The sequence below is a fragment of the Coenobita brevimanus genome, chromosome 78, assembly GCF_032717465.1.
Source record: "Coenobita brevimanus isolate Jiangsu-jjx chromosome 78, ASM3271746v2, whole genome shotgun sequence".
Taxonomy (NCBI): Eukaryota; Metazoa; Arthropoda; class Malacostraca; order Decapoda; family Coenobitidae; genus Coenobita; species Coenobita brevimanus.
In genome coordinates, this window is record NC_137031.1 from 41086961 (window position 1) to 41101813 (window position 14853).

The window sequence follows — 14853 nt, forward strand, 5'->3', positions numbered from 1 at the left end:
CCTTGTCAACATACAGTCTCTGGTACACGTTTTCCCTTTTTCAGTATGATTATTTATTTATGTTTATTTTTTTTCCGGGAGGCTCAAAGAAACTTATACCCAGTTTCTTTTTACACATTTCCAATTCTTATACAATGAACTTGTATTTTTCATTACTCAGGCTAATTTTTTGTTCTACAACCATAATTATTTCTGTCCCACAACGGCATTTGGAGACACGTAATATCAGAGGAATTTTCCTATATTTACGTGGGAAAAACAGGTAGTGCTGGTGGTGGTGGTGGCAAAGGCGATGTGGATTAGATGATGATGATGATGAAATTACGGTCCTTAAATGATTACTACTTTTCACTAAGAAGAAACATAATACTGTTGCTTAAAGAAGTCAAAACAACTCCAAGCTGTTTACATACAAGCCATTTAGTACACACGAGCTATTTAATATGTTCAAAGACTTATTGTTCCTACTCAGCAGTTGCGTCTCTATGAAGGCAGTGTGGCCAGGTGAGACCACTTAACTCTACTATCTCTACCACCCTCGCTACCCACTTCTCAATGACAACCTTCCCTCTCTCTCCACCACTTACTCTTCTCTCGGTCAATTTTTTCTTTTTCTTGTTCTCTCTGCCTCTCTTTCGCCTTTCACTTTTATTTACTCTCCCTTTCACTTCCTTAGAGGGTACTATTGCCTTCTTCTTTGTTATCCTTGTCTTGTTTTAGTTCAATCAGTTTTGTAGGTGCTGCCGAACCTGAACCAAGTGGCCTACTGCAGTAATTCTCCCTTATGTTCTTACGTTCTCTCTCCACCCTGCCCCCACACCCATCAATCATCCACCAATACCCCCCCACACACAATCACCTCACACAACAACCCTAACACCCTCCCTCCTGCAGCTTAAACTTGACTAATCCCACCAAAATATTGTCATTCAAAACTGTAAGACGCATTGAACGGTTCACATCACAGTTCTACGTGACTTGAATGAAATTTTTCTGGAGTATAACATCGCCATTGTAATACCTTATCTATTACATGTAACGATTTTTTTAAACAGTCTGTATTTTGCGACAGGTGTACAATTTTGCTATCTATTAAGATATTAAAAAGTCCATATTCTATACCAATTTTTCTTTCCCTCTAGAACAAAGTCAACAGGAAAAAAAACTCCGAAAGCACTTTAAACGTATGTTTGAGTGGTGCCTATTCAAACCTTTGAAGAAATAAAAGAAAACGAAAGGCAGGAAGGAAGGAAAGAGGGAAGGAAGGAAGAAGAGAAAAACGAATGATGCCAATCCATGTGCCATTCACCCTCCCTGAAGTCCCCTAGGCCTTCCCTTCGTCACCTGGGTTCTATTAATACCGAGGGACAGGTAAGGCAACGCAGAAGGCAGGAGTGTGGCTGCCCAGGGTAGGAATCACAGACACAGTGAAAACATGCGGGTATTTCAGTCATGTGGGGAAGAAAACACTGAACACTGACAGCAGCCAAGTAACATGAGACTGCGAGCATACTAAAGTTATTCAATTTCCTCATGTTCTTAATCCTCTTCCGCACGATGATGCATTTTTCATTTTAAACAATCTATCCCCAGACGATTTTACTTAACTCCCACTTTCTCTCAGCTCTTTCCTGTGCTCTTACCACCCCATTTCAACTCCCACCTTCCTTCAAACTCTTCTACTCTCACCTCTTATTTCCACTCCCAACCGCCCCTCTCAAATCCTGCTTATGCTCTTGCCTCCCGATTTTGTTTCCAAATTCTGTCTTCCCTCTCAAATCATTTTTCTTTCAAAACTTTATTCTGTTCCAACCTTTCACCGTCCCTCTCAACTCTTTCTTTGCTGTTTCATTCCCCTGGTCTTCCCTCTCACCTTTCCTTTACCTGCTCCTGCCTGGCGGCGACTACACCTAAACACCTCGCTCTACCTGCCTCCACCACACACCACTCACACTGCTACCAGTCTACCACTAACACACACCAACACCACACTGCCACCACCATCACCACGACCAATACCAGCACTACCACACACAATCACCACCATTGCCACCACAACTACACATCAGTTATCATCACCGTTCCCACTACACGATCTGTATCACCACCTACTGCCTAACTTTACCAAACCTTTAGCAACCATTTATGCTGCTATCCTTTAGACTCACAGAATAAATACCACAGCGCCTAACCAAATTTACCTGACGCAGAAATCACCGCAACACTCGACATGAACGGATCTTGAATTTGGCTCTCTTTTGTATTGTTTTTGTTTTTTTCTTGGAAGGAACGATTTGCGGGCTCCTGGCCTTTGGCTCCTTCTTTCTTGCATAAAAAAATATAAGATACCATAGTTAGAGTCTGTCCTATACAAAGGGGTCTCGGAAGGACCAGAGTTGTTGCTGTTTGCTTTCCTTAGTACTCCTTTATCGTTGCCTGATTGCAGCTACTACTAAAACTCCTATAACTACATCTGCAACCATACAGTACCACTAATACAAACCTCTATACACTGCTACCACAATTTATGCAACCATACACTACCACCAGTATAATTCAATCTCATTTCTAAACGCAGTCATAATTTAAAACACCACATAAGGACACCAGGAATAGGATAACTTAACCACTATAACCAAAAACAACAATCGCCAAAGCAACCACAACTACCACCACACCCAACTAAACCAGTGCAACCACCACTCACCTCAACTGCTATCACCACAACCACTACAACCGAATCATCACCAGCATCACTATCATTATATCTACATCGATACATCACCACTACCACCACCCACATACGAGTCTTCAGCGGCAGTACCATTACTTACATATGCAGAAAAAAGACCACCACCACCGCCATTACCCACACCAAAACAACCACCACCATAACCACCAACCTGACCCAATCCTGGTACTATTTTCGCTAGTTAATTACCCTCAGTGACCCCACTTTCTCCAATTTCGCGAAAAAATGTCAGCAATTTTTTAATTTTACTTCATTCGAGTCTACGAACACAAAAGACCACACTGCTACTCTTATTAAAATTATGAATATAAGCTATCACAGCGTTAAGAGGAAAAATAAGTAATGACACACAACTGATAATGCTGAAGTTCAATATTTAGTCTACGGGAAAAAAATGCTCTACAACAGAACCATCCAAGTCTTGCATTTCTTCAACAATTGCCATTCTAATATATAACGTTGCATCCAGTAAGGAGCAGTCTAGACAAACATACAGGGCGCGCGCACACACACACACACACACACACACACACACACACACACACACACACACACACACACACACTCAAGGCAAAGAAAAAAGGGCAAACATGGCAACTCTACATGGATACACACAAATCCTCGGCGAATTCGCTTATTAAGAGCTTATAAAGTCAGGTGGCTTTCTAGGTAATTCTCTCTCTCTCTCTCTCTCTCTCTCTCTCTCTCTCACTGGCCCGATTAAGACCATGTGCTATATATGGCTTGGAAACTACATCTTGGAAACGACGAAAGAAAAAATGAAGACAGCAAAAATGGATAGAAAAGTAGGTCATATTCATTTTCCTCAACCCCTTGGAGCACAACTGGGATGCTAAGACACTTTCCTTGGCTCCCGCTTGACTACTTTCGCCCTCTGAGGGAATCACCAAATGCCCAAAGGAGCACTGGGGGTTAATTAGCAACAACCTGTCACTTAAAAACCAAATTACTACAGAAACTTTTCTTATATCATTCAGTGGCCAATCATACTAATTTACAACAGAAAATTATCCTATTTCACCCTCGATAAAATTGTAGATGCTCTTACATTCATGATACTAGTTTTCTAACCTAAGTAATAAAAAATGCGGTACCATAAAAAACAAAACAAAAAGAAGAGCTACAGGTAACTAGGAAAGATGGCCTGAAAAACTTCCACAACTAAACTGTATTACATCTACCTTCAAGCATATAAACCCCATTTCCTCACATTAACAAGGACTGAATTAGAACAGGGAGCTTAAAATAAATCAAGGGCATGCTAACTCGGAAATCTGCGGCCGAGGGGGGATTGAGAAATAGCCCTCGACTACTCCCAAAGCGCCTGACTAGACCTCAGTTCCTGGAATCAACCTCCTCGCCCCCATCCCGTCTCTATTTTCACCTCTCATCTTTCCCCACACAACCAGGTAGGAGGGGCTGCCGGCTGCTGGAGGTCAGGTCAGGGCATATGAAGGTGGTCACAGGATAATGGACCTTGGAGTCGGGAGTTAGTGGACGCGCGGGCTTTGAAATTGGCAGGATATTGAGTAAATGGCTCTAATGTCGATATTTTAAATTCTCGTTTTGTTTCTTTGTTAACTATAATTGATTTTTATTATTTTCTAATATATATCTTCAGTTTATATTAACTTTCATCTTTCATTATACTGTCTTTCTCGTCTTTCTCTTAAAACGCGCGGAAACTCACGTAGGCGGTATGGGCTGAGACGACTAATGGTGATTTCGACACCACGATTTACCCGATTGTCATTTTCCTTTCCTTTTTTTTCTTTTTTTAAACGTTCCCTTCCTTTCTTTCATGTTTATGTTTCACCATATTTACATCTGTTCTGTCCATATTTCTCACCATTTTCTCTTTATTATTTCTTCCTGGTATTTTCATTCGCTTTTATTTTCATGTACTCTATCCATGCCTTCACTTCTATTATAAATTTATTTATCAAATTCTCTTATTTACTTTTTCCATAACATTTGGCTGCTTTCGCACTACATTCACTTTCCAAGAATATCAACAATAAATCTGATGGAACTTCCTGATGACGCATTGGTATAAAAAAAAAAAAAAAAAAAAAAATCGCGGTGCCTGTGCCTGTGACGTTCAAAAATGGCGCGATGATTTCGCGGTGCGGCCCGAGTCTGGGATGCTATAATGGGTAAAACATAACACATAATGGAAAATGATAACTAATTAGTAGAAAACTATTAGAAAAAGAAAATAATGTAAGTTAAATAGATCACTAAACATGTTTCTACATCATTCCCAGGTTTAAAATAATCTGTGGACAATGGAAATTATAAATTTGAGTACAATGCTACTAGAAAGTAAAAACATAAGTTAAACATTATAAATTATTTTTCTACATCATTCCTAGTTTTATAATAATTTGTGGATAAGGGGAAAGAGTAATTAATAACAAGCAAAAAAAACTACTAGAAACTGACAACAGTATAACAGCTAAATATAATTCCTAAACATATTTCTTCAACATTCTTAAATTTATAATAACCTGTGGACAAAAAATGACAACAATGAGCAGACAATTAGAAATGCAAATATTAATTACTAAGACTAACACTGCAAAATACCTGCATACAAAAACAAAAAAGGACTAAAACACTTAATTCTGACATTACTAAAATAGCTAACTAAAACTAGAGCATAAAAAACAAAACACAATGATGCATTAACAAGAAATACATTCATATATTAAAAGAGACTAAAGTACAGTGACTTACAGTAGGGAGTAATACAGTACATAAATAAATACAATACGTAATTAAAATACGTAAATAAATGCAAAACGTTAATAAATCTCTTAATATACTATGGACACGAATATTGGACTCACCTGAACGATGCGACAACATTGGTGGTGGGCCATCCCATAACGAAGCTGGTGTCCTGACTCTTTGCCACCTCAGCAACATCGTCCAAACACGAGGATAGCCACATCTCTGACACTCGCACCTGCACAGGGAAAAAGTATATTCATTAGCACCTGTTCCTTATGCTGTACGTCTGGCTTTTCTCTTCTCCATTACCACTACTATTAGAAATCAAAACCACCTTCTTGCTTTACTATCCTTGTCTTCGACCATAAAAAAGTTACCACAGTAATAAATTTCGCTAACAATCTCGAAAGAAAAATCAGGTTAGGTTGCTGTTTGCTTTGTACCCCTCTGAACTCCATTGTGCTCCCCCCCCCTCTCTCTCTCATTTCCCAGCCATCTTTAGTACCCTGCGCACCGGATCACTTTCAATCAACCTTGCAACCCCGTCACTGTTCCAGTCTGCCGCACAGGGGAAAAGTGTTGCATTAAAAGGTGAAAAGGAACTCCGATTTTTCCGACTCTGACGAAATGTTAATCTGTATTTAATGAGAGAAAGGGCCCACAATGCTACATATATCTAGCGTCCTGTTTCCTTGGCCTTACACCTTTCTCTGTCGTTTGTATGCTATCTGTGAAAAACGAATCTAACTAAGCATACAATACTTGACATACAGGGAATACCTACAGTGAACTAATAATAATAATAATAATAATAATAATAATAATAATTAATAATAATAATAATAATAATAATAATAATAATGAACTGTAGAACAATTCTGTATGATATTGAACAAATGGTAATGAAAAAGCTCAAATGGTTTTACGTTCTTCTGATCTGTTACTCAAAGATGTACAAACTATTAAAACATGTAATGAAATCTTCCTATCGACTTACACTCACCACCACAGAATAATAATAATCCAGTGCTTTTTCTTAACACTGAAAAACACTAAAAAGGGTTACAACACTGAAAAACTCCCATATTCTACAGCTGAACGCACCTTTTCCTTGAGTTTGAAGTTGCCGCCACTCCTCGCCTTGGCCACCAGCAGAAGGTCGCTGAAGAGGAACAGATGGCGCTCCTGTGACTGAACACCCTGAGGGAGGAAAAAGAAACTTGTGTACATTTTCGGAATGAAGGAATAATACAAACACTTCTCGGAGAGTTACACTGGAAAATGAGAACTGTTAGAAAAAAATGTAGCCATACCAGTATATAATATTTTTGCAGAGCTGTGTACGACGGAAAATGGAACAAATTTTTCTTGCGGAGTTACAGACAAGGAAAAATTGTATGAAGAGTTATAGCAAAACTGTATGAGGAAGGAAAAAAATAAATCTTGTAAAAAGGAGACAATATACTAACAGAGAATTTCAAGTACACAAAAAATAAGGAAAAATACACTGATACTCTGCATACAAGAGCACAATTGCTGTCTTCTTTGCTATCCTTGTCTTATTCCCGTGGTGTAGTAGTCGACAGAAATGTGGATGAAAGATGTGAGTGACCGTGAGAGGGTGGAGTGGAGAGGAGAGGAAATGCTGGGAAAAAGTGAAGGGAGGAAGTGCAGAAGGAAGATGATATGCAGAGAGAGAGAGAGAGAGAGAGAGAGAGAGAGGGGGGGGGGAAGGCAGGCAACATGGTGGAAGAAAGCTAAGGGTGCAGTGAAAGCGAGAGTAAGGGAGAGTAATTATGACAACTGTAAAACTTCCCACTTAACCACATACCTACAGCGGTTGTGGTGATTGTGGTTGTAGTTATTGTGGTTGTTGAACTGGGTGATGTGGTGGGTGTGGTTGTAGTTGTGGTGGTTATGGTTATGATGGTTGTGGTAGTGTTTTTTGAAGCTGGTGTGGTTGTAGTTGTAGCTGTGGTGGGTATGGTAGGAGTGGCTGATGTTGTGGGTGGTTATGGTAGTGGTGTTTGAAGCTGGTGTGGTTGTGGTGGGGGTTAAGGTGGTGTTAACGGGTATGATGGTGGTTGTAGTGTGGTAAGGTTGTGGTAGCTGAAGTGTGAATCTTGCTGTGGTGGTTGTGCTGGTGATGGTAGCAATAGCACTAATATCAGCACTAATTACAACTCTTTTATTGCTATCTTTTGGAGGTCGTGCACCAGTGATTTCGTGACCAACCCCTACACTGGCCTGAATGACAATAAACCCTCCTCAACAATTGGATTAAACGGTGTTAGGATGATTGCACCCCTGACTCAGCCCCATCACCATTGTAACGCCAAATTCCGCCACTCCAAGCAATCCCACTCCATTGTTGCAGATCACCACACTGCAACTGGACCCCGAAATCTGATTATGCCACCGAGAAGTACATTTACACACACCTGTCGATTTGGGAACTTTTTTTTTTTTCCCCCTCAGGAAGACCTAGGTATGTTGGTTAGGTTACAAATTTCTATCTGGGTAAGGCTGCATTGGATTAAATTTAGAGAGCCTTCTTCTTTGCTGTCCTTATCTTATTCCAGTAGTTCAGTTACTCTTCTAGGAGCTGCCTAGCATGGGGCAACCGGCCTACTGCAGTTATCCTCTCTTCTAATGTTCTTGTGATAGTTTTGTTCGGCCCAGCATGGGAAAGAGTTGTGTTAGGATACGATAAGATAGGACAAGGTAGGGCTGGGTTAGGATAAGTTAAAGCCGGATTTAAACTACGTTAGGCAAGGTGAGAGTTAGGATATGTTTAGGTTACTTTACGTTTGGGTCATATAAAGGACGAACAATCTGATGGAAATTGACAAAACTCTACGGATCCAACACGCACTACATCCTCCCCTGGGTACGAGCTTTTTCCGCCCTAGCTGGTGGTGAGGCGGGCCTGCCAGACGCTGACCTTGAGCGAGAATGTGCTAAACAAGCTCTTAATGAGTACCCCAATCTGGCAGAAACGGTCTAAATTCTGGGCGCTCCTAAATTACGCTGGCTATTGCTGTGGGAACCTGACGAAAGTTCAAAGTTACTGGCTACAGTATTCTAAACAAAGACAGGGTACGAAAAAATTGTAAACAAAAACACCACCACCAACAAAACCACACACACACACACACACACACACACACACACGTTGCTGAGGTCGTAAAGGTGCCCTCTATCTGCTTCTCCATCTCTTTCTTCTATCGCGCGAATAATGAGACCTAAATATGCTACGTATGTCATAACTGGGGAGAAACGCTGCCTACTGTTCTCGCTGTATATATTCAACGATGAGAGAGAGAGAGAGAGAGAGAGAGAGAGAGAGAGAGAGAGAGAGAGAGAGAGAGAGAGAGAGAGAGAAACTTTAACGTTTATTTACCTATGTTTTTAGGCGCTGAACATGTTATGGCGAAATTCATATTCTAATATAGTTTAAGTGTTGTCATAGGTCAGGGTGGAGAAAACTGAGACAGGCCTACATTTATCACACTACACAGAGGTCAATGATGATGATGATGATGATGATGATGATGGTGTCAAGCTAATTTCTCGCTTATCTCTCCCATTTTCTTTTTCGTACTATGTAAAGGAAAATGAACCACATACGGACGCAATATAAGTGATGGTATAAAACTTGCGTCAATTGACATGTCCGAATTTGCAACATTCTAAGGTACTATGTAAAAAAAAATGTGCACGAGAAAATAAAAAAAATAAACAAATCCTAACAATCTCAAACTAAATTAATTAGTAACGATGCCACGAAACAGATGAGGATGCCACGAAACAGGTGAATGGAAACTCTGACCTGGAATCGCAAACCTCCGCCAAAGTTTCGCTGTAGGTAGGGGACGGGAATGCCAGGGAGGCGATGAAATATTTGGCAACAGCGGCAGCCATTCACAAACACGCTTACGATCAATCCCCCTAGTAACTAAAAGAATTCCAAGATGAACAAAATTTGGCGAGTTTATGTTCTCTCCACGTTCTGTCACTCCCACAAAAACAAAAGCAATAACGATTTTTCCTCCTGCTATGATTTTTTTAAATTTTATTTTTGAAAGATTAAGAGAAACTGGAAAGCAATACACTTGGCCTTCCTTGAAAAACTTGTGAAAATAAAGTATTCGAAGAGGAAGATGATCCTGTAACTGTTTGTGATTTTTGCCATAAGGACAAGGATAATATTTAGTTTTCCCATAATCTCATGTTTTACAAATCTTAGTCATCAGAGGGATATTATTACGAGCTATTGCTGGTTTTTACAGCACGGTAAAGAAGAAGAGTGTAGAAATTTCCAATGTTTCCAGTTCTTCCTTTGCATCAAACCCTTAATAAGAGGAAATTCATTATGTCTGTGCATCTAAGTTCTGGACTAGTTTCGGTATCCGCTCCCCGCCCGACAAAAGACAAAGCTTCCATTTACTCCCGATGGTCACGTTCGACTCCCGCCATCATGAAATCCGCCTGGGTGAAAAAACTAGGTCCGAGAATCCGACTGCTCCCCTGCCCGCCATGTTGATTAGACGAACGCTGCTCCTTTGTTTTCCCCGTGATGCATTGTGGATTGAGGCAGGTTCCGCAAGCCCTACATATATATCTTGGCCGATCTGATTACATCGAGGGTATAAAAGACTTTGGTAGCTTCTGGTGCACCCAAACTGTTCCAGATAGTCACCAATGGCTTGACAGGGGGCGGGATAAAAACTTGCAGCATCTAACCCTGGCGCGGTGTACCTGTTTTTAAATTACGGGTGACTGCTTTTACGACACACGGGATAATCTATTTCTCAGACCTGTTCCAAAATAGCCACTTTTTTATTTGTTAGTTATCTTCTTTACACGCATTTAATGTCCTCCTGTTATCGTGTCTAAGTTTTTAAAGGCAGTAGGAATTAATCCCTTCAGTTCCGTGACCTATTTTATTTGGTTTGCTCCTTCCAGACAATTTTAATAAACTTATAAAGGACTATTAGGGGTGAAAGGGTTAACTAAGGAAATATATAACCCTTCCACTTCGAAAATTTTATCAAAAAGCATCTAAAATCGTCTGGAGATACCAAGATTATAATACTAAATACTGTACGACATCTGACTAGAAAAATGTACAGGACAAAAAGGCGAGTGTACTTATGTGGGCGTGGCGTGTCGGGTGTGTGTGTGTGTGTGTGTGTGTGTGTGTGTGTGTGTGTGTGTGTGTGTGTGTGTGTGTGTGTGTGTGTGTGTGTGCGTGCGTGCGTGCGTGCGTGCGTGCGTGCGTGTGTGCGTGCGTGTGCGCGTGTGTGCGTGTGCGCGTGTGTGCGCGCGCGCAAGCGAACGAGAGAGAGAGAGAGAGAGAGAGAGAGAGAGAGAGAGAGAGAGAGAGAGAGAGAGAGAGAGAGAGAGAGAGAGAGAGAGAGAGAGAGGAGTGGGGATGACAGGAGAAGGTATGAGGGAGAGAGGTTAGGGTGTGTGGAGTGGCTATGGGGTGTGGCGTATAGTGTGCGTTGGCTGTGAAAGGATGAAGTGAGGGTGAGAAAGGGTGGGGTGGGTAAGATAAAGCGGGATGTGAGGGTGAAGTGTGGTTGTGAGGGAAGATATGAGTGAAAGAAAAGGGTGTGAGGCAGAGAATGTGTGTGGGGGGTGGACGGTAAGGGTGTAGTGTGTACTGGGTGTAGGCAGTGTGAGTGAGTGTAGGTCGGGGTGTTAGGTTTAAGTATAAGCAGGTGTCTGGGTTGAGTCTATGCAGCTGGTTGTGGGTGTAGGAAAGCGGCTGCGTAGGAGTGTACGTGAAAGAGGGAGTGGTATGATGAGAGATGTAATAGGGTGGTTGGTGGGAGTTAAGTTGGGTGTATAGTAAAGAGAAGAAAGGGTGTAACAGCGTGGGTACGCGCGTGAAAGAGTGGGTGTAGATGAAAAAGGTGTGGCTGAGTGTGCTGTATGGGCTGGTTGGATGAGATGTGTGTGAGTACATGAATGAAAGGATTGGGTGGTGTGGGTATGAGAGGATGGGCGAGGGTGTAAGATGGATTGCTGGGTGTGTAATAAAGGGTTGGACAGGTGGTATGCAAGTGTGGGTGTAAAAATACCGGTAGAGTCATGGGTGAAACAAGGTGGGTCTGGGTGGGCTGTTGGAGGTGTATGATGGAGTGTCAGGTGCGGTGCAAGTGGGCGGGTGGTTGAGGGTGTGAGCAGCTGTGAAAGTCTAAGCAAAAACCCTGCAGCAGGCGTGAGAGGGGGCGGGGTGTGGGAATGTGATATATGGACCAAGTTAGCCGGCATGGAAGTGCTACGCCATGAAGTGAGTGAAGGATGCCAGAAAAAAACATCCCAACACATTCACCGACACGGCACCTCACAAAACTCGCCACTAAGACAATTGAGTAACACCTACAATACACGGACAGCCTTGGCCCTCTCACACACCCCACTTTTCCCTCCAGTGTATCATAAGAACATAAGAACATAAGAAGAGAGGATAACTGCAGTAGGCCGGTTGGCCCATGCTAGGCAGCTCCTAGAAGAGTAACTGAACTACTAGAATGAGATAAGGATAGCAAAGAAGAAGGCTCTCCCCCGCCCTCCAAACCCTCCAGCCGAAGCCGGCAGGAAAAAGTCAGAAAGAACACCACGCCGTATAGAAAAACTGGCGTGGACATTTTACAGGAAAGTGTGAAAGGAGAATAGAGACTATCATAGTGTAACCTGAAAAGAAAATTTATTTTTGAATTAGTATTGGTTATAATATTTTCTTTATTCTATATCCACCCCTTATTTGTCATATGCTTATCTAGCCTATGCTTGAAACTCTCAATGGAAGAGGCAGCAACTACTTTACTAGGTAGCTTATTCCATTCGTCTACTACTCTATTACCAAACCAATTTCTACCGATTTCCTTTCTGAAACGGAATTTTTCTAGTTTGAAACCATTATTTCTAGTTCTATCCTGTATGCTCACTTTAAGTACCTTGCTAATATCTCCTTATTTATACCATTCATCCACTTAAAAACCTCAATTAAGTCTCCCCTTACTCTACGCCTCTAGCGAATGCAGACTTAGTCTTTTCAGTCTGTCTTCATATGACAGGTTCCGGACGTCATGTATCATTTTAGTCATTCTTCTCTGTACATTTTCTAACGAATTAATATCCATTCTATAGTAAGGACACCAAAATTGTACTGCGTAGTCTAAATGTGGCCTTACTAATGCTAGATAAAGTTTCAGTATTACTTTAGATGATCTATTGCTCACGCTTCTCGAAATAAATCCTAGGACCCTATTTGCTTTATTTCTCGCATTAATGCACTGTTGCCTAGGTTTAAGGTCGTTACTAATCATAACTCCTAGATCTCTCTCGCATTCCGATTTGCTAATTTCTTTGTTATCTAAGCTGTATTTAGTATCTCCAATGGTCTTGCCTACGTTAAGTACTTTACATTTTTCAACGTTAAATTCCATTTGCCAAGTTTTAGACCATTTGGACAATGTATCGAGGTCTTTTTGTAAGTAATGGCAATCGTCAGTCGAGTTAATGATACGCCCTATTTTTGTATCGTCGGCAAATTTGCTGATTCTGCTATTGACTCCTAAGTCTAGATCATTTATATATATGATAAATAATAAGGGACCGAGTACTGAACCCTGTGGTACACCGCTAGTTACTAATCCCCAGTCCGACTTAGTTCCATTTATTAATACTCTCTGCTTTCGTCCTTTCTGCCAGGATTCTATCCATTTTAAGATATCGCCGTCTATACCGTGTGCTCGAACCTTTCTAACTAACCTTTCGTGTGGGACCCTATCAAAAGCTTTACTAAAGTCCAGATAAATAACATCGTAAGCTTTATCGCTATCTACTGCCTCATAGACCTCCGAGTAGAATGACAACAAATTTGTGAGGCAGGATCGTCCTTGCCTGAATCCGTGCTGACTTTCGTTTATAATATTAAATCTTTCTAAGTGTTCTCTAATCTTATTTGCCAAAATTGACTCTAACATTTTTCCTACTATTGACGTTAGACTTATCGGACGATAATTCGACGCAGCTGATTTATCACCCTTTTTAAAGATGGGCACTACGTTTGCGGTTTTCCACGCCTCTGGAACTTCTCCTGAACTTAAAGAGTCATTAAATAACGTTAAAAGTGGCTGACATAATTCTTCTTTGGTTTCTTTTATAATTTTTGCATATATATCGTCCGGACCTGGCGATTTTTGAGGTTTTAACTTGTTAATTTCTTTCAATACGTCCTCCTTACTAATGGTTATTTTACTAAGAATATTTTCCGTATTCTCATGGTAAATATTTGCTGCTTGAGGGACCAGGCTTAGATTTTCCTTGGTGAATACTGATATGAAATAATTATTTAGGATGGAGCACATTTCTTTATCTTCACTGGTAATGTCACCTGATTCTGTTCTGAGTGGTCCTATCCTATCTTTATTTTTCGTTCGGTACATTTGATAAAAACCCTTGGGGTTTACTTTTGATTCACTTGCAACCTTAATTTCATAACTTCTCTTTGCTTTTCTTATCTCCCTCTTTACTTCTCTATTTAAAATTGTGTACCGGTTACGTAAGTGTTCCTCTCCACGTTTTATTTTTCTATATATTCCTTTCCTACTGGAGAATGATACCAAGGTTGAAACAGTCAGCGGTCCACGACCTCTCTAATTTACATACTTAACAATTGCACCGTAAATGCAAAAACACGCATATTTGGATATAAATGTATATATAAAGCTCTAAAACTGCAATGAAACGTAATATGCAAAGAGCTACAAAAGGTAGAGTCCACAGAAAATTTCAATTCCTATAAAATTTAATACGATAGGAATAAATTAGTCCTTCTTATATCTGTCAGTAAGACAGCATAATTAACTTTACATAAAAAGCATGAGAAGCATCGCGACCGTAAAACAAAACATAATGCCTCTTATGTTTACAGATTGAATAACACACATTATGGCAAGAGTAATCACCGACGAGTAGCACTGCGATGCAGGTTAGAGAGAAAAGGTTCCTCACGCTATACGAGTATCTGCCAGCCAGAACCAGTGCAGGTGGGTGTTAAGAGTACAGCGGCCAGGATAATGGGTTCCTGGAAGTGGCGCGCCCTTAGGAGGCTGATGAGAGTGAGGTACGGAGAAAGGGAGATCAAGAAGTAAGAGGATATGGTAGGTAGAGAATAATGATGACAAGTAGGTAAGGAAAAACCGAGAGATAAGGGAATGAGAGGAAATGATAAGTATGTTTGCACTGCAGAAAAGATACTGATAAGAGACTGAGGTAGGGAGAGAAAGACATAAAGGAGAGGGAAATGGGTAGGATAAGGATAC

At 40.8% G+C, this 14853-nt stretch overlaps 1 protein-coding gene across 1 annotated transcript in view; it reads right to left on the minus strand.

Moving 5' to 3' along the window:
• LOC145408598 (uncharacterized) overlaps window positions 1–14853 on the minus strand; it is a 188178-nt gene that overhangs the window by 37311 nt on the left and 136014 nt on the right. Inside the window, exons 4-5 of the mRNA XM_080279283.1 lie at window positions 6614–6709; window positions 5626–5744 (exon numbers count right to left, since the gene is read on the minus strand). Coding sequence (XP_080135409.1) covers window positions 5626–5744; window positions 6614–6709 — 215 coding nt within the window. The remainder of the gene's footprint in view (window positions 1–5625; window positions 5745–6613; window positions 6710–14853) is intronic.